General features: G+C 45.9%; 2 protein-coding genes across 2 annotated transcripts; one reads left to right on the top strand and one right to left on the bottom strand.

The window, feature by feature from the left end:
* Positions 1-3,257: 3,257 nt before the first annotated feature.
* CYREN (cell cycle regulator of NHEJ) lies at positions 3,258-14,361 on the top strand. Its single transcript, XM_004471507.5, has 4 exons — positions 3,258-3,572; positions 5,163-5,435; positions 6,508-6,583; positions 7,447-14,361. The coding sequence occupies exons 2-4, from the start codon at positions 5,299-5,301 to the stop codon at positions 7,678-7,680; spliced, it is 447 nt and encodes a 148-aa protein (XP_004471564.2). The 5' UTR covers positions 3,258-3,572; positions 5,163-5,298; the 3' UTR covers positions 7,681-14,361.
* TMEM140 (transmembrane protein 140) lies at positions 9,397-9,948 on the bottom strand. Its single transcript, XM_004471506.5, has one exon. The coding sequence runs from the start codon at positions 9,946-9,948 to the stop codon at positions 9,397-9,399; it is 552 nt and encodes a 183-aa protein (XP_004471563.1).
* Positions 14,362-21,561: the final 7,200 nt, after the last annotated feature.

The raw sequence follows: 21,561 nt of genomic DNA, 5'->3' as shown, positions 1-21,561 counted from the left end.
TCACAGTCTGCCTGTGTCTCTTCCTAAGATGTCTGTTTGTAGCAGTGTCTCCCTTTGCCCTGGTGATGTTCAGCTGTGAGCTGAGGCTCCCTAGGGATGGACTCCCTGCCTTAGGTGCTGCACCCCAGCTCTTAGCGACCCTGGGCATGGAGCTATGCCTCATCAGCAGGTTGGTGTGTTGCCTTGTTGAAATTGGGCTTGGGCCCATAGCCGTCTCTTCTACTCCACTGGGTAGCTAAGGTTTTTGCCATTTCTGTGTTCTCGGGGTTCAAGTCAAGTCCGGTTTTCTTTCTCTTCCCTGATAAGGTGGCAGCTTTGGTTACAGAGGCTTCCCGGGATAAGGGCAGGGATGAGGCCTCTGCTCCTGGTGGTGCCTTTCCATCTGGGGTGGCTGCCAGTTCCCTTTCATTTGGTCACCCCTCTCATTCTTTCAGCTTCATGTCCCTGAAGTTGAGTGGACCCAGGTGCTTGGGCCCTTTGCTGGTAAATGGTGAGAGGAAACAGCAGCGCAGTCGAGGAACTGGGGCTGGAACTTGGGGTTCAGGCCATTCTAGCTGTGGCTCAAGGAGAGTCTCATTCAGTGGTGTCCACTGCTTGTGCCTGCCCTGCTCCCCCCTGGAATGGGCCCTTGAAAAGGCAGGTCCTCCATGAAGTGAGGGGGGGTTTGAGAGAACCACTCCCCTTGTTCCTCCTGCATTCCATAGCTGAGGCAGGAGAGGCACATCTTTTGACACCAGGCCTCACCTTGGGCTCTGACATTGGCAGGGACAGCCTTGTCACTGAGCTAGGGAAGGCTGCTGCCATCAACTGCTTGGGACAGTTGTTTTAGAGTCTCTTTTGGTTCTAGCCTACTTCTGGAATGGAGATACCCCTAGATACCTAATTTTACGAAGGTACCAAGAATTGATATTAACCCTGCTGGGAATTGGTGGAGAGGGATGGGAGTAGAGTAGGTATTTATGTGCCTCAACTATGAGAGAACACAAAACACCAAAGAGTAGTTACACAAGCTTTGAATGAAGAAAACCAACACTGTTTTCCATTTATCATTTGTCCCTTCTTCATTGAAACAGCAGCCTGATTTATCTCTGCCAGGGATTCTGTAGACATTTAAAAAGTGGTCATGTTTCACTTGCCTGAGATAATTCATAGTTTCCCTCTCTCTCAAAGTTTCACTCTTTTCCTACCCATTTTCTCTTCTTAATACAGTCTCCACAGCTGGCAGAAATGTCAGATTGCAGAGAAACAACACTTTAAAAGCTGGTCTCTTCTCATTTTCCTCTATGCTCCTGGCTGAACACCCACCTCCCTCTTATTTTGAGCTTGGCTGACAGATAATGATTGAGGCTCTGCCAGGGGTAGGGGGCTCGAGGAGATTACATGACACTTTGATGCTGCCTAAAAACACAAAATAGAACACCATAAATATTTGATCGTTTGAAATGAGCAAATATAGGTTAATACATGCTGCGGGCAGCCTGCACGCTCCTGGCCTGCCACTCCCTTACCTTCACCTCAGTGTTCCTTCAGCATGTCACCAGCCACTGTCCAACCATAGGTCAACTCCTTGGTGCTCCTCCCTGTCCCACCCCATCCCCTCCAAGCTGCACTCTTCCTCCTCACATACTGCATATCACAACTCAAAATTACCTCCTTTTCCAAATCCCTGTCTGGCATCTCTGCAGGAACGCAAGCCAAGACTCATTATCTCAGATGAGGGCAGCACAAAAGAAGGCTATCAGGCTGGAAGTCCAGCCAAGTCCCAGCCCTCCAGACCTGCAGACGCAGTCCTCTCCTCTGCACCTGTCTGCCCAAGGGCTGACCTGGCACTCTGGTCTGGGCTCTCCTGAGAGGCCCAAGGGTCATTTCCTGCATGCCAGTTACCTGTCTGCCCGAGCCCAGCCTGCTTCAAGGCTCTAACCTGCCCCCTTTAGCATGGTACTTAGAACCCTTGAGGATTTGACTCCAACCCATCCATATCGCACAGCTGCCTGGTTTCTTACCCCTGCTTGGGTTCCCTTCTCTTAGGACACTGTTGCAGCCTCAGGGGTTCTGCTCTTCAGAGCTCACTTTTCAGTGGGAAGAGGTTTTTGGAGGGGAATTTGGAGGGGGTGCTTCTATCACTACCAACTATTTTCTGTCCCTTTAGTTATAACATAAAATGATGCTACTCCACCCCAGCCCAAAGAGACCTGGGTTTGTCCTGGCTCACACTTGTCCCAGAGCCCAGGACCCTAGAGATCAGTTACTCAGTATTGTCTAAGAGGAGGCACAGGGTCCTGGCATGTGGGTTGTCCTCCTGGAGGCAGAGCCTTGTTCAACCAGCAACTAAACTGACCCGTGTCTGCCAGGTTGGTTTAGTAAACTGAATCCTTTGATTTAGCTCCTTGAGCCTTGAATTATTTAAACTATAAAGTGGGGGACTTTGTCTGCTCAACATACTTCCCAGGAATTGAGGATTACTATTCAGTAGGAGGTGAAACAGTGCTTTGGCAAGCCAGAGTCACCACTCAGCTGGGAGGGAAAACTCCAACTTTCAGGAAGGGTCTCCAATCTGGATCAAGCACCCCTATCACGCACCTCTACTATGTGGATAATCAGTTATTTTAACATTAGCTGATTCTTTGTATATCCGCATTTCAAATAGATGTCTTGATTATTTCACATTTTGGGGGCTGACCATGTCAGTTCTGATTTTTTTTTTTTTTTTAACCTCAAAATGTGGTAGGAAAAGGTTCACTTGTGACTGCTTATCTTGACAGTTTTAGTCTTGTCTTCAGCCGTTTCCTCCTCCCCACCCTGGCCTCTTTTAGACTGCGTTAAGCTGTGAGGGTTTTAATTAAAACCAGGCTTAGATTCCACGTGTAAACTGCAGTGCTCAGCATCAGGCTGACAGCGAGGACACCTGGGCAGCTTTGTGGGACCTCCTCAGCCGCTAACAAGAATATTAAATACTAGTAAACGCTGCTTTTCTTACTTTAAGATGTGAGCAGAAGCTTTAATTTCTCTTTCTGCATCCGAGGGGAATCCCTGGCGGAACTTAAAAAATACAGACTACTCTCCCCCCTCTTCTGACTCAGCGGGCCCGGGCATTGACACTTCCACAAAGTCCGAAGGCGATCCTCAAGCAGGCCGTGTTTAGAGACGGAGCACGGGGAGGTGGCCTCTCGGGTGTCAGCCTGGTGGTGTCAGGCTGGCGTGGCGTGGCGTGCGCCGAGCCCGGGCCGCCCGCAGGGGGCGCTCCCTGCGCGAGCCGGCCCGGAACCCGGAAGTGCGGAGGCCGCGCGGGACCTGGTCTCAGGGCTCCGCGATCCGGCCAGGGCGCGGGTCCCCAGAACCGCCGCGAACCCACCTTCCTCTCCATCCCCCACCCAGATCGCGTCGTTCCGGCCCCGCTCCGGAAGCCAAGAAGGAGGCGCAAGACAAAGTGGCCGAAAATCCGGGAGAGAAGTAAAGCAAGTGCGCTTGGCTGGAGGAGCGCCAAGCCGGGGCTGCACGGCCCCCGTCCGCGGAGGAGACCGGCCTCGGGGCGGGGGCGGGGTGGCCGCCCCTCCGCTGGTGGAAGTCATCGGGTATGGCCCGTTCTCGCCTCTTCGCATAGCTGTAGTTGGGCCATCCAGCGAGGCTCCAGGGGGCTGTTTTACCTCCGTTTTCCCTTCTCCAAATCGCTGGTCTCTCCCGCCCTCCCACAGGCTGTGGGCACCCATCTCGCCTGGTGTGAAGGAAGTGCCCCAAATAATGAGCAGCGGTATATGGATGGGGAATTCCGGACAAGTCACGTTCTTGCGGGGCCTCAGTTTTCATCCAAATAATGAGAGACTTTGGGTTAGATTTTCTCAGGTCGGCATCCTCTGAGCCCTGAGCTCCAGATGACCCATTTCTCAAAGACCCTGCTGCCGGCCTTTTGGGAGCAGGGCAGTGAACTAGTTAGGCCCAGAATTTGGAGTCCCTTGGACCTGGTTGCACATCTTGGCTGGCTGCTTTCTAACTTTTCTTGTGACCTTGTGCAAATTATGAAGTCAGTTTGTGTTTGTAAAATGGATTTAATATCTACCACAGGGTCAGATTTCTGTAGGCCTAGATTGCAGCACATGCTTGTGATTTCTTTTCCTTGGTAGCACTCATTAAATGATTGGGGGAGGGAGGTGGCGGCAATTATCACTGCCTGAATTATGGACAGAAAAGAAGGTAAGCTGGGAAAGGTCTGTTCTCTGTGGCCACAGACTAGGAAGATGTCCTGCCAATTTTTTTTAAACCAAATTTGTAAACAACCCTAATGGATAAGCAATAAATTGTACATTATTGCTCAGAAAGGAATTTCATGTTACCCTGCCTGCCTTTTTCTAGGCAAACCTCTGCTCCAGTAAGATCCTCCTAAGGCCGGAGCCCTGGGCCTCTTTCTGAGTTGATTCTTACGTGGAAGGTAGAAACCTGGACCCTTTGACTCACAGCCCCTTTGCTCAAGTTTGGGGCTGAGCTTCAGGATTCAGGGACTGGGGTGGTGTCAAGTGGGGCCAGGGAAAAGGGAGACCAAGTTATCAGATCAGAGGTTGCACAGGGGCCCCATTCCGGATTTTGCAGATCAGGGGAATTAGGCACAGTTCTGGTCTCCATTCCCTACTGCTGATTAAAATTTGACCAGCCAAAAGTATTTCTGGGATTAAGGAATGGGGTGTTGGCCAATGAAAACTTGTCATGGATCAAAATGACCAGATATCCAAGCCAAGAGAGAGGCTGTGAGAAGCCTGGAGTAGGGGAGAAGAAGAATCACTGAGAGATATTTTGAGGGTGGGGCAGACTGGGCACCCTGAGTATCTGGGGTGGCATGGAGAGGGAGATATTAGAAGACTGGTTCCTTTCTCCTGGGAAGGTGCTCCTTTCTGCGTGTCACCCCCACCCTGCTGATAGGCTCATTGTAGAGGCCATAGACATTTCTGGTTGGCCTGGCTGCACGGGTGGATCCTGGGCACTGGGACAGGTTGGAGGGCTTTGGCTCTCCCAGTCCATCTGGCCTACGCTTGATACCTGTGCATGGCATGGCTGCCCTGGGTTTCCTGGGCCCTGCTCACACTCTGGGTCACCTCTGGTCTGCACTGCCCAGTAATTGTGACTGAAAGGAGTCTAACTTGTTAGAATTCATTGGGCTTTGTTCTTCCTTTTAGGAATTCGGAATTGAAACCCCTTCAGATCAAACAGGTCTACAATTCCTGGTGTGACAAGAGCAGGATTTGCTGTTCTGAAATAGGAAAGCAAGCCCTTAACATTGGGCCCTCAGACCTCTTTACGAAAGTCTTAGAGATGGAAGCCTTAAAATCTGGGGATAAAAAGAGGGTCCTTCCCACATGGATGACCACCCAGGTGGCTGATAAGAGAGTGGTGATGGAGAAGACCCCTAAAAGGAGGAGAATGGCAGCAGTGATGGTGGCAGCAGCAAGGTGGGACAGTGTCTGAGCCAGGGATCTCCTGGGGGAAATCAAGGGTGGAGCAGGGGGAGGATTTGGGGACCTCACAGTTGCCAGGGCTGGAACTTGCGGTGTTGGCCAAATGCCCGGTGTCTACTGAGCTCTGATGAAGTGCGGAGACTGCTGGAGGCACATGGATTGTCCCCTCAGGCGCCCACTTCTGTCTCCATGTTGGTGAATTCTTGGCCATTCGGGTTCCTGATTTGTCAGCACAGGTAGTGGCACCACCTCTCAGGGTTGTGCACACATTAGCTGAGCCCTCTGATGCCAGTTGTCCAGAATCCCTGAATGCTCATTTGCAGCATCAAGTGGGCAGGATAAGTGTCCCAGATATTCCAGTCTCCTGCCTGGTGCACCGTCTTCCTGCAGAGAGATCTTCAAGGAAGAGCACATAAGCTGCAAGTTGCTGCACCAGCATGAAATCAGAAGCTGGTGTGTGTGGGGGGGTTAGTTGATGGTAATTGCTGGGGTCTTCAGGTCGCCGCCATCAAGTGGGAAGCGGCTGCTGCCACCTTGGGGATGTCTCTACTGTATGGCCTACCTCAGGCTGGGCCAGGACACCCGCTGTTCTAGACAAGATGCTGAACACTCGGTCCCCTTCTCTGGCTCTCTCTCTTCTACATTTTCTTAATTGACCAACCTTCCCTCTCTGGCAGAGGCAGTCTTTCAATAAATGTGTTAGTGCATTCAGGTAAGTTTGTCAGATCTCATCCCAGTGGTCTGTCTACATCAGCTCTGATTCTTTGTGTGCATTTCACAATTTGACTCTCCGGAGCCAGCCTTCATTCCCTATTTCCAGATCTTCATGGAGACCGGGCTGAGTGTGGAAAGCCCCTCAGTATTGCCTCCGGAAGCCTCCGTGCCAGTCACGGGATTCCCGGGATACACAGTCCTGCTGCTGCCCCGAGGGCACCCCTCAGCTCCCTGGCGCTGCCTTTGCTCTCCTGTTTGGAAGGCCCTGCCATGCCGTTCTCATCTCATTTTCTTCCTCGTGAGCCCTGGGACCTGTCTGTCCTCATCTGTGGCTTCATGTCTCTTGTTTCAGGTTTCCTGCACTCAAGACTGTGTACTGCATGAATGAAGCTGAAATAGTAGATGTCGCTCTGGGGATCCTGATTGAGGTAAACTCCTCAGGGGCAGAAACTAGGCTCTTGGTTAAAGTTACTGAAAGACACCCTGCCCTGTTGCGCTGCTTCCTCCTCCCGCCCCTCTGCTTATCTCTTCTGTCATGCTCTCCTTGGCCTCTCCACACGTGAGGTATACACTTAGCAAGCATTTGGGGAAAGATGTGTGGTGAGGCTGTGGGTGTGCGGCGGGGAGCCCCTTCCGTGTTTGGAGATGGCTAGTGTGTGTGGACATCAATGTGTTAAATCCTTTGTGTTTCCTGAAGGAGCTCAGTCAGGTGAGATGACTTTTTAACCACTGTTCTTAGAATGCCACTGACATTTCCTGACTTCCTACAATAATAGTAATAATAACAATCGTACCCCCATAGTTGTGTAGTACTTTTTAGTTTATACATACACTATCTCATCTAATCCTTACAATACCCCAGTGATAGAGGTATTTCAGATATTATTCTCCCAGTTTTACTGATGAAGAAATTTAGACTCAGTTTCCATTAGCTACATAGCTAATAGGTGGCAGAGCTTGGGCATAAAGTCAGGCTTTTCATCTCTGTCCTGCGTGCCTTGTTCTTTCACCCTGCTTTTCCTGTTTTTCTTTTCTACTCAGCTATTCCTCATGCCCCTGCCCCCATCTCTCCCAAGTCCTGATTTCTTCAAGAGCAGCGACGAGGTAGTAGGTCGGGGCAGAGGAGGGCGAGGAGAGGCTGGGTGGACACTGATCGGGGGAGCGCTGCCTGGCCTGGTCACACACAGGCTTCAGGTCATTCCTGGATATGTTCTGTGTCACGGACCAACAACTTAGCACATTAGGGAAATAAAATACGTCTGTTGTCTCTGCGGTTTCTTCTACTCTGCAGGGCCACAAACAGGAAAAGCTCTTGGAGCAGACGTCTCTGGCAGGATCTGATAAGCTGGAGCTCCCTGCTGCTGGTTCTCCTGGGAGCAGGAGTGAGGAAGAGAACGGTGGGAAAGAAGCCCTTCCCCCAAGCCCCTGCCCTTCCCAGGCGCCGGAGGGTTCCAACTCTGCCTGCAGCAGCCCTAAGGAAGAGGATGATGTGTTAAAATATGTCAGGGAGATATTTTTCAGCTGAGGGAGTAAACTGTTCACAGGATTTTCTGCTGAGAGCAACCTAAGACAGCTGGGCCTCCCTCCCTGTCTGGGGGCTGCCCTAGGGCATGATGGGGCTTTCTGTGTTCTCAGCTTTGTGCCTCCTGGAGCAGGGCAGATTTTAACCCAGAGCAGAAGCCCTAGCATGCTCCAGACATTGGGAGCTGCCTTTTCGAGTGTGCGAACGTGAGGAGTCAAAATTAGTTCCCGTTAGAATTTGTCTATGTACTATGCCCTCTTCCAGCCCAGAGAGTCTGGAATCCAATAGTTTGTTTTATTCAGTAATCGGGTTTCAGAAAAACAATGCTGGTCAAACTTATTGGAACCAAAGAGTCAATAATTTTCAAAGAGAAGTGTGGCTGCTCAGCAGACAAGAATTCCTACAGTTTAATCAGCACAGTCTGTCCCTACAGAAGAAGCCTGTTTTAAAAATTTCCATCATGAGACAATCAGCCAACCAAGGAAGGAGCCCTCACTCCATGTCCCTGTTCCATCTGGACACCGTAAACACAGCTTGGCAGCTGGTAAACCAGACAGGCCTCCTCCCCAGAGCTGCCACCTTGGTCAATGCATTTGGCAGACACACTCTTGATCCCTAGGCAGTTGCAAGTGAATGGGACAGGAGCCCAAAGGAGATGCTCAGGACACATCAGGCCAGAGTCCACATTGTTGCTTCTGTATTCGTGTGGCTTTTGACAGGCATAGAAGAAGTAACCATTTGCCCTGTAGATATTCCAAGACAGGTACTGAAAATACATAAAATTCCTTAATGCATGAACTGGTGTGGGTATATCCTTTCCAATTCTGGTTGAGAAGTGTATGTATGTGGAACCATTCAATCTTATTCACCCTCCACTTCCTCCCAAGGATTGGAGTATCTGCCTCTGTGCTTCTAGGTCACATATTGGGAATGATTTGCCAGCTGGACTGCCCTGCTCTTTCGACTCCAGGGCTCAGAACTTTTACAGGGGAACCCTTCAAAGCCACCAAGGCTTCTCTTTCTGCCCCGTGTATTCTGTTTTCAGAGAACCCCTCAGAGGTCCTTTTTGGACCTGCAGGGGTCGTTTCTGAGAGTGGCGTCCATGGTGAGGGGCTCATCACATCTTACCCATCCTGGGTAGGAAGGAGAAACTTAGAGCACACACAAGAGGGGTGGGCTTGGCTTGCTCACCAGGGCCCTGAGGGATGCTAAGGTGCTCCCTTGTGATGCTACCACACACCCCTCCCCCATCTTTTGAAACAAACCTACACTGAGTTCCCCTCAGCAGTTGGCAAATCAGACTAGAAGTCTGGCCTGTCCCAGGAATCCTTATCTTCCCCACCCTCCTGAGACGAAGTAAGAATGATTTGCTCAGCTCAGTTAATTACAAAGCAGGAGCTACATATTTATGGTGTCCTTGGGAGCTTCAGAAATCCTGAAGGACAGACAGCCCTACACTAAAGCTGCAGGTGCTCAGCCACCCTTGCTGCCTCTTGGCCCAATTTGCCCTGCAGCTTTGGTCCTTGTAGCAGCAGCCGAGGCCTCCTCGATACTGGGTGCCCCACCCCCTCTGCAGTGGGTCCCCTCTGCCAGGGCTTGCGATCAGCATTAGCTGTGAAGCAGGATGGCTGACAAGAGACCAGCCCTTCAATTCTCTGGCACCTTCTCTGAGCACAGTTCAAACTGAACACCTACATCCTTGCAATCACATAAACGAGCCTAGCAGCTCTCAAGCTTGCTCTTGCCTGCCCTCTGAGGGAATGTAACTGTGGCCAGGAGCAAGAGAATGAGTAAGGCCTGGGCAATGCTCAGCGCTAGAAACCCGGGCCCCAGGAGGGAGAACGTGATCCACTTCCACGTGTAGGAGAGGAAGAGACCCAGGCCGCCGGCCAGCAGCGCTGAGGAAGCCGCCAGGAAGCCCGCAGCCAGCCACCACTCTCCCTCGTCTCTTTTGCACCAGGCCAGGAGGAGAGGCAGGGGCACGAAGAGAGCAAGGACCAGGGCTCCGTACACCCCGAGTCTAGCCAAGGCCAGCCCAACCCGAGGGACCCCCAGGGCCTCCAGCTCAGGAAAGCGGTGGCACTGTAGGGAGCCGGTGCCCTCGTTCCACAGGCAGAAGTTATAGAAGCCGATTCTCAGGTTGGGCAGGTCAGTGAGGTTGCCAGCCTTCCAGAGGAGAGCGTAGAACAGCAGGGCGATGACCATGACCGTGAGGATCAGGATGCTCAGGAACAGCAGAAGGTTGCCCCTCCTGGGCTTTGGGATGGCCATTCTCTCCCGGTACCTGAGGGGAAGTTACACCTGTGAATGACCAACTCTGTCTCTCCCACTCCCAGTTTCTGCACGACCTTAGGTTCTCCCTGCCGGCATTCCATGAAAGCACAAAGCCCCACCCAGGATCAGAAGTCTGAGGTGACCCACTATATGTCCCACTATATGTCTATATGCCAGGACCCACTATATGTCACCTGATTCCTCTCTGGTCAGAGTTCAGGGAATGCAAGCCTCCCAGCAGCTTTGAATGCCTGAAAGGTCTTAACTGAAGTGCCCTTTGGTGAGAGGTTTTGCAGTAGGCTAAATAGGACAGACCATTGGAAATATTTGTTTTATTATGAGGAGATTTCTCAGATCCTTATCCAAGAGGACCTGAAAGGGCGGGGGGGGGGGGGGGGGGGGGGCGGATACTGAAGACTCAGCAGACCAAGGTGGCTAAGATCAGAATCGCCTGGGGAACTGTAAAAATTAGCCATTGCCGGGCTGCGCATCAGTGAAATCAGCACAGGCTTGGGGCCAGGCACGGGGCTACTTCAAAAGCTCTGTAGCGCATTCTCAAGGGAGCCGGGGTTAAGGACATCTGTTAGACTCACTTTGTAATTCTACCTGCCCTGTTTTGGGAACTCATTACTGGCTTACCACAAGATACACCTAATGATGAAATCACATCATAGTACTCATTACTTTTAAAGTTTTTCCTGACAACAGCAGTAATATATGTTATAGAAAAAAAACACTTTAAAAAAGTATAAAAACCACCTTTAATTCCGCCCCCCCATAGAATCAATGTTGGCACATAGGAAAAGAAATATTTTTTTATACATATGTATTTATACATATATATGTATTTTAGGAGATACCAGAAATTCAACCCAGGGCCTCGTACATGGAAGCAGGTGCTCAACCAATGAGTTACATCTGCTCAACAAATGAGCTACATCCATTCCCCAATTAGTAGTTTTTTTGTTTTGTTCTTTGCAGGTGCTCAACCACTGAGCTACTCTGCTCCCCAATGAAAATTGGGTTCTTTTGTTTTGTTTTGTTTTGCTTCGTTTTGTTTTGTTTTGTTCTTAGAAGTTACCAGGGACCAAACCTGGGATCTTGTACATGGGAAGCAGGCACTCAACTACTTGAACTACATCCGCTCCCCCAGTATATTTTAAAATAATCATCTTGTTGAACATGTCTTTTTCACTGAATATTGTGAGCATTTTTCAAAGCTGTTAAATACTTTTCAAAAATATGGTTAATGGCTGCATAATAGATCAAATCACAGATTTACCCATTAACTATCATTAGGTTGTTTCCTATTTCATGATTATAAATAAGTTTTGGTCAGTGAAGTTGCTTATTTGATTCCTGTCTGACTTTTTCTTAGGCTAAATATTTTGAAGTGCAATCCTTGTGTGAAGGGTAGAAATATTTTTTAGTGATTTTACTGCATATTGCAAATTGATGTCCGGAAAACTTGGTCATTTTAATCCTTCTAATATATAAAAGTACCCATCTCATCATTTTAAGAAATCTTTTCATTACTTTTTAAATCAGGAGGGCTCTTCAAATTGGCCTCTAAAACAGTAGTCTGAATACTACACACACACATTTTTCCCAATATAGAATAAAACAGCCATTTACATCCTGATGTGACCGTGGGCACAGTTCTGTGCACCTTATGAGACGCCGGCCCCAGGCAAAGATGGGGAGCAGGTGGGCTCCTCTTAGAGCACTGCTGCCAGGACGTGTGCAGCAGTGGAGTGTATGGTGGCCATTGGTGGCCCTTGGGAGAGGCCTGATGCCACTCACAGAAGGAACAGCCCCCTCTTCCCCAAAGCTGACTGAAGGAAGTCTGGCTGATTCCGTACTCCACAGCTGTTCTGCAAGAACAGAAAGACTGCACATGGCAAAAAAAAAAAAAGAATTCCAGAAGACAGTAGGAGGGAGCAGGATGTGAGGAGGCTGAGAGATAGGGCGGCTCCCTTCTAAGGGCCTGAGTATGTACAAATTATGAGGATAAAGTTAGGTAGAGACGCAGGAACATTGGCTGGGGGGTGAGGCCCCCCATTTCATTTCTTAGAATGAAAACATGAACCAACTGCAAGCAGTGAGGCCCAGAGCCTGCTTACCGCCACTCAGCACGGAGGCCGCCACTCCTGGGCAGCCAACAATACTGCCTGCGGCATCTGCAGTGGGAGAATAAGTAGTCATCTCAGTGGAGGCTTAGCATGCAAAGGCTTTGCAGGTATCTGTACAGGCTCAGTTAGCAGGGAAACCTTGAGGGGCCAAAGACTCCTCTTTGAATATAGTTGAGACATTCTTGGAGCAACAATGCTTGCTACAGAAAGAGTTATCAGGAGAAAAAAAAAGGTGTCTGTAGTTCATACATCATTAGATTGGTATGATGAGAAGTTTTAACCAGCCCAGGCCATAAGAACAAACTTCCAACAGGACTATATTTTGTATGGTTCTGCATATTTAACAAATGTTCGTGAAACCTGTATATGTGTTTTTAATCAGTTTAGGTATTCTAGGGTGTCAAATGGATTTCCAGGACTGGAGTCCTGATTTATACCACTCTGCTTACAGGAAATAAGGTTTGACGTGCCTCCATTGTCCAGGCACAAACTAAGTTGGGAATTGGGGTGACTTCACATGAAAACTCCCTCTTATTTCCGTTATTGCAAGCCTGTTACACTTGGGCCTTCAAAAAAATCATGAGAACTAAATGTTTTTGACTTGAAAACAGAGCTCAGTTTTTTTTAATGTGGCTTCTTAGAGGAAGAGAAGGCACCCCCACCTCATGCTGCAGCTACTGTCAGGCGCCTGGGACTTGTTTTTGACTTCCTCATTTTCTCTCAACTGACCTTTTGGGGGTTTTAAGTGAAGAGTGAAACAAAATAAAATTGGAGCTAAAAAACTCATGAGCAGACATGTGAAGGTGGTAGTCCCTGGTTTCCTGTTTTCTTCTTCTCGCCTCTACACACACAGGGAATTCTGTCCTAGTCCCTGTGCCTGGCGCTTGAGGATCTTGCGCAACATAAAACTCGAACTTGAAATTCTCCAGTGAGGCCCAGCTCCCTTCTGCCTTCTGCTCTTGCTCTGCAGAGCCCAGCGTCTGCTCAGGCTGCTCCCAGGCCGTCTGCCCGCCCTCTCAGGTCACTCCCCAGCTCGCAAAGCCCTGCCTGGTTCGCTGCCTCTCAGTCCTGCCTGCTGTCCCTGAGCTTTCTTGAACCCCTTTAGCCCACACGCGGATTCAGCCGTAAGCCAGGACATTGGTGCCACCAAACCGTAAACTCTCTGAGGAACAATCTGCGTCTATTTTTGCTGTCCCTTTTATCCCTAGAATGGTGTTTGATATACAGTAGGAACTCACTAAAATTTTTGAATGCATGAAAATGCCATGTAGTATCGCTCAGTTATTTCTGCTGAAGACAACAGAGCTTCTTGAGGTGAGGAGACCTCTTTCATGTCTAAGTGAAATGCCCCGCAGCACTTGGCGCAGTGCTAGGCTGTTGTTTGTAGGCTTCCTACTTGAGGTATGGGAAGACAGCAGGATCTCTTGCACGGAGAGGCTAGAGGCTTGTCCTGGTTTCTTGAAGGTATATGGCTATGTGGTGGGAAATCGGGGGCCACAGTGTGCCCCGCCTCCTCTGCTATCCCGAGAGCCTATACTTGTATTTGGTTTTTAACACCCCTATGAGTCACGTTCTTAGCACACTGAGCTTTTCAGTTCCCTTTAATGACAAGCCTGTGCTTTCTTCAGAAGGCAAAAAGGAAGATTGCTGAGTCATTGTTGCCATTTTTAAATGAAAGTTTTCCTGTTTATAAGAAAGTAATATGTGCTGATTGTAGAAAACTAGAAATATATGTGAAACTATGGAGGAAAGATGAAAAAACATCTACCACTTCAGGTCATAGAAATAACCACTCCTAACAACTTATTTCCTTCTATGTTTTACATGGTTGAGATCACATAAACATATGTTTATATTCTACTTAGTAAGCATCATTATAGCATGAATATCTCCCTATGTCACTAGAAGTGTTTACTAAACAATACTTTCATTGGCTGCATATAATTATATTGTAGTTTATAGATTTGTATATTTTATACATTCTTTGTAATGTTATAATGTGATGGTCAATGTGAATCAATTTATCCATCCACCAACAGTTTAAAAGAATTCTTATGTCATCTCATTCTTCCCCATATTGAATATTCACAAGTCTTTTTATCTGTGGTTTTTCTTTAATAATTAGTAATGTTCAACGTTTTTCAAGTGTTTGTTGACTACAATCTCTTGTGACGGGCCTATTCAGTTCCTTTGCTTTTTTCTGTTTATCAATTTGACTTTTTAGTTTCTGTTTATCAATGTATATGAGCATTTTATAAATAAAGGCTGTTACCTCTTTCCTGTCATAGTTGTCCCTGACCCAAAACACAAACTTAGACTCAAGGTCAGCGAGTTGGTTGACTACTGTCATTTGAGAACCACAGTGTGAGCCAGCCCCTAGGTGGGGAGGTGACCTCTGCTAGGAAGAGAAATAAATTCCAAATTAGGGAAATAGAATGAAAATGTTCTCAGACTACTAATCTGAGGCAGCCTCCCCCTCCCCAAGCTAAGGACCTCTAAATTTTCCATACCAATGAAAAAGAATGGAATGGAAGCTGAAAGAGACACACATATTGCATCATTTGATTCTAAATTATATTCTTGTCTGGTTTATATTAAAAGTAGTGAAACTTTCCTGAGGGTGTGGCTGAGGGACAATAGGAATTCTGGCTAATTGTTGCATTGAAAGATCCCTCTGGGTTTTTGGTGTACCTTGGCTGTCCCCTATGATGGATTAGCAGGGCTTTAGGCTTTCCGGGCTCAGAATACCAGGACATCTCAACCGGCAGAGAAATTGGGATGAGCTAGAGAATTTTGTTCAGAGATAGGTTTACATTTTCAGCCCTGTTGCTGACTGTGAATAACTCCTCTAAGGAACACTTGAGAAGGGGTGAATGAACAGGGAGATCTTTTCCTGTGACTTCTTGCTACTGACATTTATTTAAGATGGCTAAAGAACACCTGCCACCTCTTGCTCTCCTGAGTTGCAGGATGAAAGTGAAGTTTGCAAGCCCATAATACCTTGTGTCCCTTTTCATAGACGAAACATTGTTGCTCCAAACTCCATTTCCCAGCCATACTTGATGCTTTCTCTACATATGGTAAAATATTTGGAAGCTTAATCATTCTGTAACTCTATTGTACACAAATATTGAACCTACACTTCTTTATAACTTCCTATTTGTCACTACTTATAATCATGGTTTTACACAGTACATTTCCACCTTATTCCAATATTTGAGATTCCCAGATTCCTTTCTTTTCTACTTTGTCTTATACAAAGAATCCTCATTTTCTTTGAATCAAATTACTCCTCTCACCTGAATGTCTAATGAAATTCAGGAACCTGACTTCGTAAATAGCCAGTGCTTCTTTAGTTTCCTGCCATTTCCCCGAGTTCACCACTCACATGCCTCTGTGACTAGTAATGCCTCAGTGGACTTTTGCCTTTTCTTACCAGGCTGGCCTCACAGAGCACTGCTACACTGCCTTTCATATCAGATGATGGCTCACCCACCATCAGGGGACATTCTTATTTCATTCAGCAGGTGTTAAATAAATCCTTATGGTGTACCAAGGGAGAGGAACGGGATCCCTGAGAGAGGCAGTAAATGATGAACCTCCCCTCAGCTAGTTTCTTCTCCTTCATGGTGGGAACTAGATGCTAGGACATCTGGATTCCTCCACCAGTGAGTAATACCATATTTTCTACCTGCTGGGCTTTATAGGTTCTAGGAGTGTGTTACTGAGGACAACTACTCTGGGTGCCCTATTTTCACGAGTAACATTGACAATCATTTTGACATTCTTCCTGGATGGAAGATCCCTCAGTGCTGTTACTGCACACGTTCCCTTTTGGTTTTCTCGTATTATTCTTCCCCTCTCTTTCTCCCTCCCTTAGCTTCAGCTACAGTGCCTTCTTTAGTGTTTTCCAAAACCTTCAGGCAAGCTCAGAACTCTTGCCCTAGCCAGTTCCTCTGCCTGCAATGGCCTTCTATTGGTTGCACGTCTCCTTCCTCACCTCCTTCAAGTCTGCTCACAAGTCCTTTTCTCAGCGAGGCCTTCCCTGGGTAGCCTTTTAACAACTGCAACACCTCCCTCCACATACACCCAAGCACTCCCTGCATCCTTTCCCTGCTCTTCTTCCATTGCACCTGTCACCATCTAACAGTCTAAATATTTTATTTATTGTCTATTCCCCACCCCCCCCTCACTAGAATGTAAACTCTGTAAGGGCAAGGATTTTTTCTTATTAATTTTTATCTCTCTGTCTCTCTGTCTTTTAATGTTAGGTCCCCAACACCCAGGATAGTACCTGGCACGTGGTAGGCGCCCAATGATGACTCACTGAATTACGTAAGAATGACTGAGCAAGTGCAGCAATGACACATACAGCTTCTCTTAAACTCCACCCTCTGCTTATTTTCTTCACCTTCTACTGCACTATCCTGGTTTTCCTCCCACCCTTCTGACTGATCCTTGTTTCATTTTTTTCCTCTCATATTTCTTAAATGTAAATTTTCTACAAGGTTCTCCTTTGTCAGATATGACATCTAAGCCCATGGCTTCAAGTGCTGAGCACTGTGAAGTCACGTGAGAGGATGGACACTAGGTGTGGTGACCGCTACGGTCAAGGGGCAGCAGCCGCCTCCTCCAACCTGACACCACCACGGGCAGTCATGACCATGGCTTTGAGGACTGTGACCTCTTAGAACTTGGGTATTTTAATTTTGTTGCTGTCAGACATTACACATTTTGAAAAATTTGCAGGACAGAAACGAACAGGCAAGTCCTTCAGGTTGTTACCAGTTTCACGTTCATTTCCTGGCCCTTCTTTACATTCATAATTTAAGACAACCATTGGGAACTTTAGAGGGGAGAGCCTGCTTTGAGAAGTCTCTTCTATCAGTGTAAGAGGTCTAGGAAAGAGTCTAACTTTATTGAGAGGCATATTAATAATTAAAAGCAAACTTCCAAACTTCTTGAGCCTTCTGTATATGCCATGCCCTGTGCTAAGCACTTAACATGGACTATCTTACTAAATTCTCACAAATACTATTACTATCTCCATTTTTCACAGGTGAAAACTGAGGCTTGGTGAACCTCACTAACTTGCTAAGTTCACACAGCCAGTGGATGGCCGAGTCTGGCAGGCCACACGCTGAGAACACTGTTTTAACCACTATCAGAGCTTGCCTCTACCTGCACATATGCCTACACAGAGTCTGGCCCTTCACATACACTATCTCATTTAAATATACAACACCCATGTACACACGTTATCATTATCGTTTTCATTTTGTGGAGTGGAAACAAGGTGCCATCATGGTGCAGAGCATAGACTTTGAAGTTCTATGGGTTCAAATCCAAGCTCTACCATTTACTAGCTCTGTGACCCTAGGCAAGCTATTAATGTCTCACTACCTAGTTTTCTTATCTGTAAAATATGTATAATGGCAGAACTTATTTTGTAGATTTTATAGAAATTAAATGTGGTAATTTATGTACAACAAGAAATATTTCCTGGTGAGTGTTATTTAAATTGTTATAGAGAGGAGACTGAGGCTCAGAGAAGGTAAGTCCAGGGCCACGCAGCCTACGAGTGGTGCAACTCTAGGGGAGGCAAATATCCTGGAGCTCATTAGCAGAACTTTCCTGAAGAAACTGAACTCCAGAAAGCTGCCCCGGTTTACGTTTGGTTATGATGAGTTCAGAGGGCAGCTGCCACTTTAAAAGAGGCAGCAAAGCATGGCGGCCAAGGGCACAGGGTTAAGGCTAGACTGTGGTTGTGTGGCCTTGGGCAAGTTCCTTAGCCTCTGGGTGCTTCCCATTGTCATCTGTAATGTCCTCTGTCACATTCCTCCTGGTGCTGTGTGAGACTGAGAGCAGTTAAAATCCCTGTAAGTGGATGACAGCCTGTCACGTGGTTTAGTGTGATGCAAGTGTCTGCTCTGATGATGATGATGATGATGTAAAGATTCAAGGATGGAGGGAAGAATGAAGCAGAGATGAGGGTCAAGTGTATAGAAAATATTAGCAGAATAGTCAGAAAGACAAAATTTGACAGGATACAAAGCCAGGTTGACCATTTACTTGTCAGAGGAGGCTGACAACTCTGACTGAAATCTTTCGGGCTGAACACATTGAGGATTAGTGTGTTCATGGTTTGGGTGCGGCTCTGACAGAAACAAAAAGGGAAGAAGAGAGGGAAATGTGTCATATTTCCTTTGGCAGAAATATGTGCCCAGGTTCTCATGACTACCCCAAGAAACTGCTGTATAGCGTCAGAAGCATGAGTACGATCACCAACATATATATCAAGCTAATGAAATAGTTTACTTAAATGGTTCCATTAATATTAATTTACCATTTATTCAATTGTTTTATTGTTTATTAACCCTCTCTAGCAAATAATCTAGCCAGGAACAAAGGTGAAAAAATTTTTAGAGGGAGAAAAAAACCCTTAAAAATGAGAAAATGCCTACAAATTGGGGAGCGCATCCTCATTTTTTTTTTGTTTTCTTTTTCATTTTTTTTTTCTTGGTGGAACAAGACCAAAAGCAGAATTCGAGGCTCATTAGTACTAGGAACTAGTAGCTGCCTTTGGCTGTTGACTGTTGGTTCTCCAGCTCTAGCCCTCTTTTCTGTGATTACAATCGAGATTCAACATCCCCCTTCTAATGGTGAGTCCAAGATGTCATCCTGTCACCCATTAATGATGCATTTTGGTTGATTCCCTGAGTGCTAGGCCCTGGAGGATCAGTGATAAGGTGCCTGCCTTCATTGAGCTTGCACTCTAGTTGGAGAGACAAGCACCAAATATAAAGAAAACAAGGTCATAAAGAGGATGAGGTGAGGGAGAGAAACTGGAGGGAGGAGGTGATGACTCTAGAGTGTCAGGGAAGGTCTCATTTTGAAGGAGACATTTGGTTTGAGGCCAAATGGATGTGGAAGAGCCCTCCCTGTGAAGAACTAGGGCAAGAGTCTTCCAGGAAGAGAGGGCAGCAGTTATAGAAGCCCAGTGGAAAGTGTTTAGTGAATTAGAGGAACAGACAGATCCTGAAGGGCCTTGTAGGCCAGGTGCAGGGGGATGAATTTTATTCTTCTGAGTGATCCATGAACTCGTGTCCCTCTTCCCTCAAACCATAAGGAGCTAGGCATCAAGAAGGTGGAGGTGGAAGAGCAGAAAGAGTTGCTGAGTTGGGGAGAAGAGTGGAGCAAAAGAGGCAGGTACTATCTCCACAATAATTCTGGAGAGGACTAGATAAAGACTAGGACTTTCCAAATGCAGTTTGTACTCAAGAGTTAGAAAAAAGAAGAGGAGGAAAAGAATAACAGTCACTAAGACCTATGCCTTAAAGTTTGCAATTTATTTAGAGAGTTGGCTGGAAGGAAAGTCAAGCTAGAGTATATAAGTTTTCCACAAACTTCACCTCCACCTCCACACAAGAAGTGATTATGCAACACATATGAAATGACTTCAAAGTACATGCAAAATATAAGGAAGAAAGCAAATCATGACAAAATGAATAGGAGGTGGTAAGGCCTGCTTTTTTAGCCCCAAACCAGTCTTTTGGAACTTCAGTTACAAAGTAACTCTTCTTCACCTGGTTACTGTTCCAGTTGGGTGTTACCTACCAGCATCCTGCTTCTTGGTTGGTGGCTGGGATGCCCCAAATAAAGAGCAGATATAGCTTGTCCTTTGCTTTCTCTGCTTTGCCCAGGAATTTTGCTGTTAGTATTTTCCCTCACCCCCACTTCTTCTCTACTTCTAAGCAGACAGAAGCTTTCCGTTCTCACAAAAAATGCTGAAGATCTAGGAATCACCTACTAAAGTCTGTTGAAGTCTATGTTTGGGCTGTATAAGGTGAGGCAAGTGTCAATTCAAGGATATAAAATAAAGCTCTGCAAAAATCTCAGTTTTAATGAGACCATAATTTCCATTTATTTGAAGATTAAATTTGCAAAGCTGTTTATTAAACTTATCAGTTCAGTTTAGGAAATATCATTCTGAGACCAAATGCAGGCTAGAAGTAATTACAATATCCAGCTCCCAGGAAGATTTCTACAAATAACTAGGGGGGAAATAGGGCCAAATAAAACAGGATCACACAGGTAATAGAACACACAGCTTAATAGAGTGGGATATCTCAGAAAATCCAGGTATGTAAATACGATCCATGATAAAAAGTGCCATTATAATTCAGTGGAAGAAATGGTTTTTCATTAACTAATGCTGAAGCAATTGATTAGCTAACCAATAAAAGGTATTTTAGGCCCTCATCTCATTCCATGTACCAAAATAAATTCCAGGTAAATCCAAGAGTGAAATGTAATAAACAAACAAAATATTAAGGAACTAGAATAAAATAAATATGTATTTGATTTCTGAATGATTAAAAAAAACCATTCTGAGTTTAAAATTGAAACTACAAGGAAAAAAATGTACAAATTTAACTACTTAAAATATGCATTTCTACACGTAAAAATTATAACTAAAATTAAAAGTCAATGAGCAGAGAATATATCTGCAAGAAATAGGAAATGATCAGTATATACTTAATATATAGTTTTCATGCAAACAGGTAAATATTAATCCCCATAAAAATAAAAGAACAAGGAATATGAAATTAAAAATTCACAAAAGAAGGAAAGAGAGGAGTTCTATAACATGAAAAATAAACCTAATTGAGGAGTTCATAACAAGGGGTCTGTGAACTTGAACTGAAATTTTTAAAAAAACATTATTCTTGGGGGACCTGTTGGTGCAAGTATGATATATTTATTAAATAATATACGGTATAGTGTGGACTTAGGAATGGGTCTGTGGTTTTCACCCAACTGACAAAGGAGTCTGTGGAACAAAAAAGGTTAAGAACCCCTGCCTTAATGTAACCAAAGATATGCCAAAAAATCACATATGAGTTTTCCTACCAAAAGTGAAAATAAAAGCATTTTGATGATACCAAGGGTGTGGTAAAACTGGCAATCCCATTCGATGATAGTGGATGTGAAAATTTAAACAAACTTTATGGGAAGCAATTTGGCAAAATGCATTGGGAACCTTAAAAATAGGCCTTATCTTTTGGCCTAGCAATCCCACTTCTTTATTCTAAGGCAACAATCCAAAATGTAACCCATGATTTATACATGGGTATGTTCATCACAACATTATTTGCTTTGGCAAAAAATGGGAAGCAACTTGAATACCCAACATTAGAAATAAATTATGCCACACCAAAATGATGAAGTATTATGTAGCCTTAAAAAAAAGCAGTATAAAATTATACTATATGACTTTATCTGTGTGAAGATGTATAGACAAAGAGACTAAGGAAATATTCTAAAATGTTAATGTCAGTCATGGTGACTCCTGGTGGTGATATTATGAACAATTGCTATTCTCTTCTCTTTTTGCATAAATGAGTGAAACTTACAAAACAAACAAATGAATAAACAACCTTAGTATTTACATAAAGTGGGCATAAGCTGGCAAGAA

The sequence above is a fragment of the Dasypus novemcinctus genome, chromosome 5, assembly GCF_030445035.2.
Source record: "Dasypus novemcinctus isolate mDasNov1 chromosome 5, mDasNov1.1.hap2, whole genome shotgun sequence".
NCBI lineage: Eukaryota > Metazoa > Chordata > Mammalia > Cingulata > Dasypodidae > Dasypus > Dasypus novemcinctus.
This window is presented reverse-complemented; position numbering and strand designations above follow the sequence as displayed.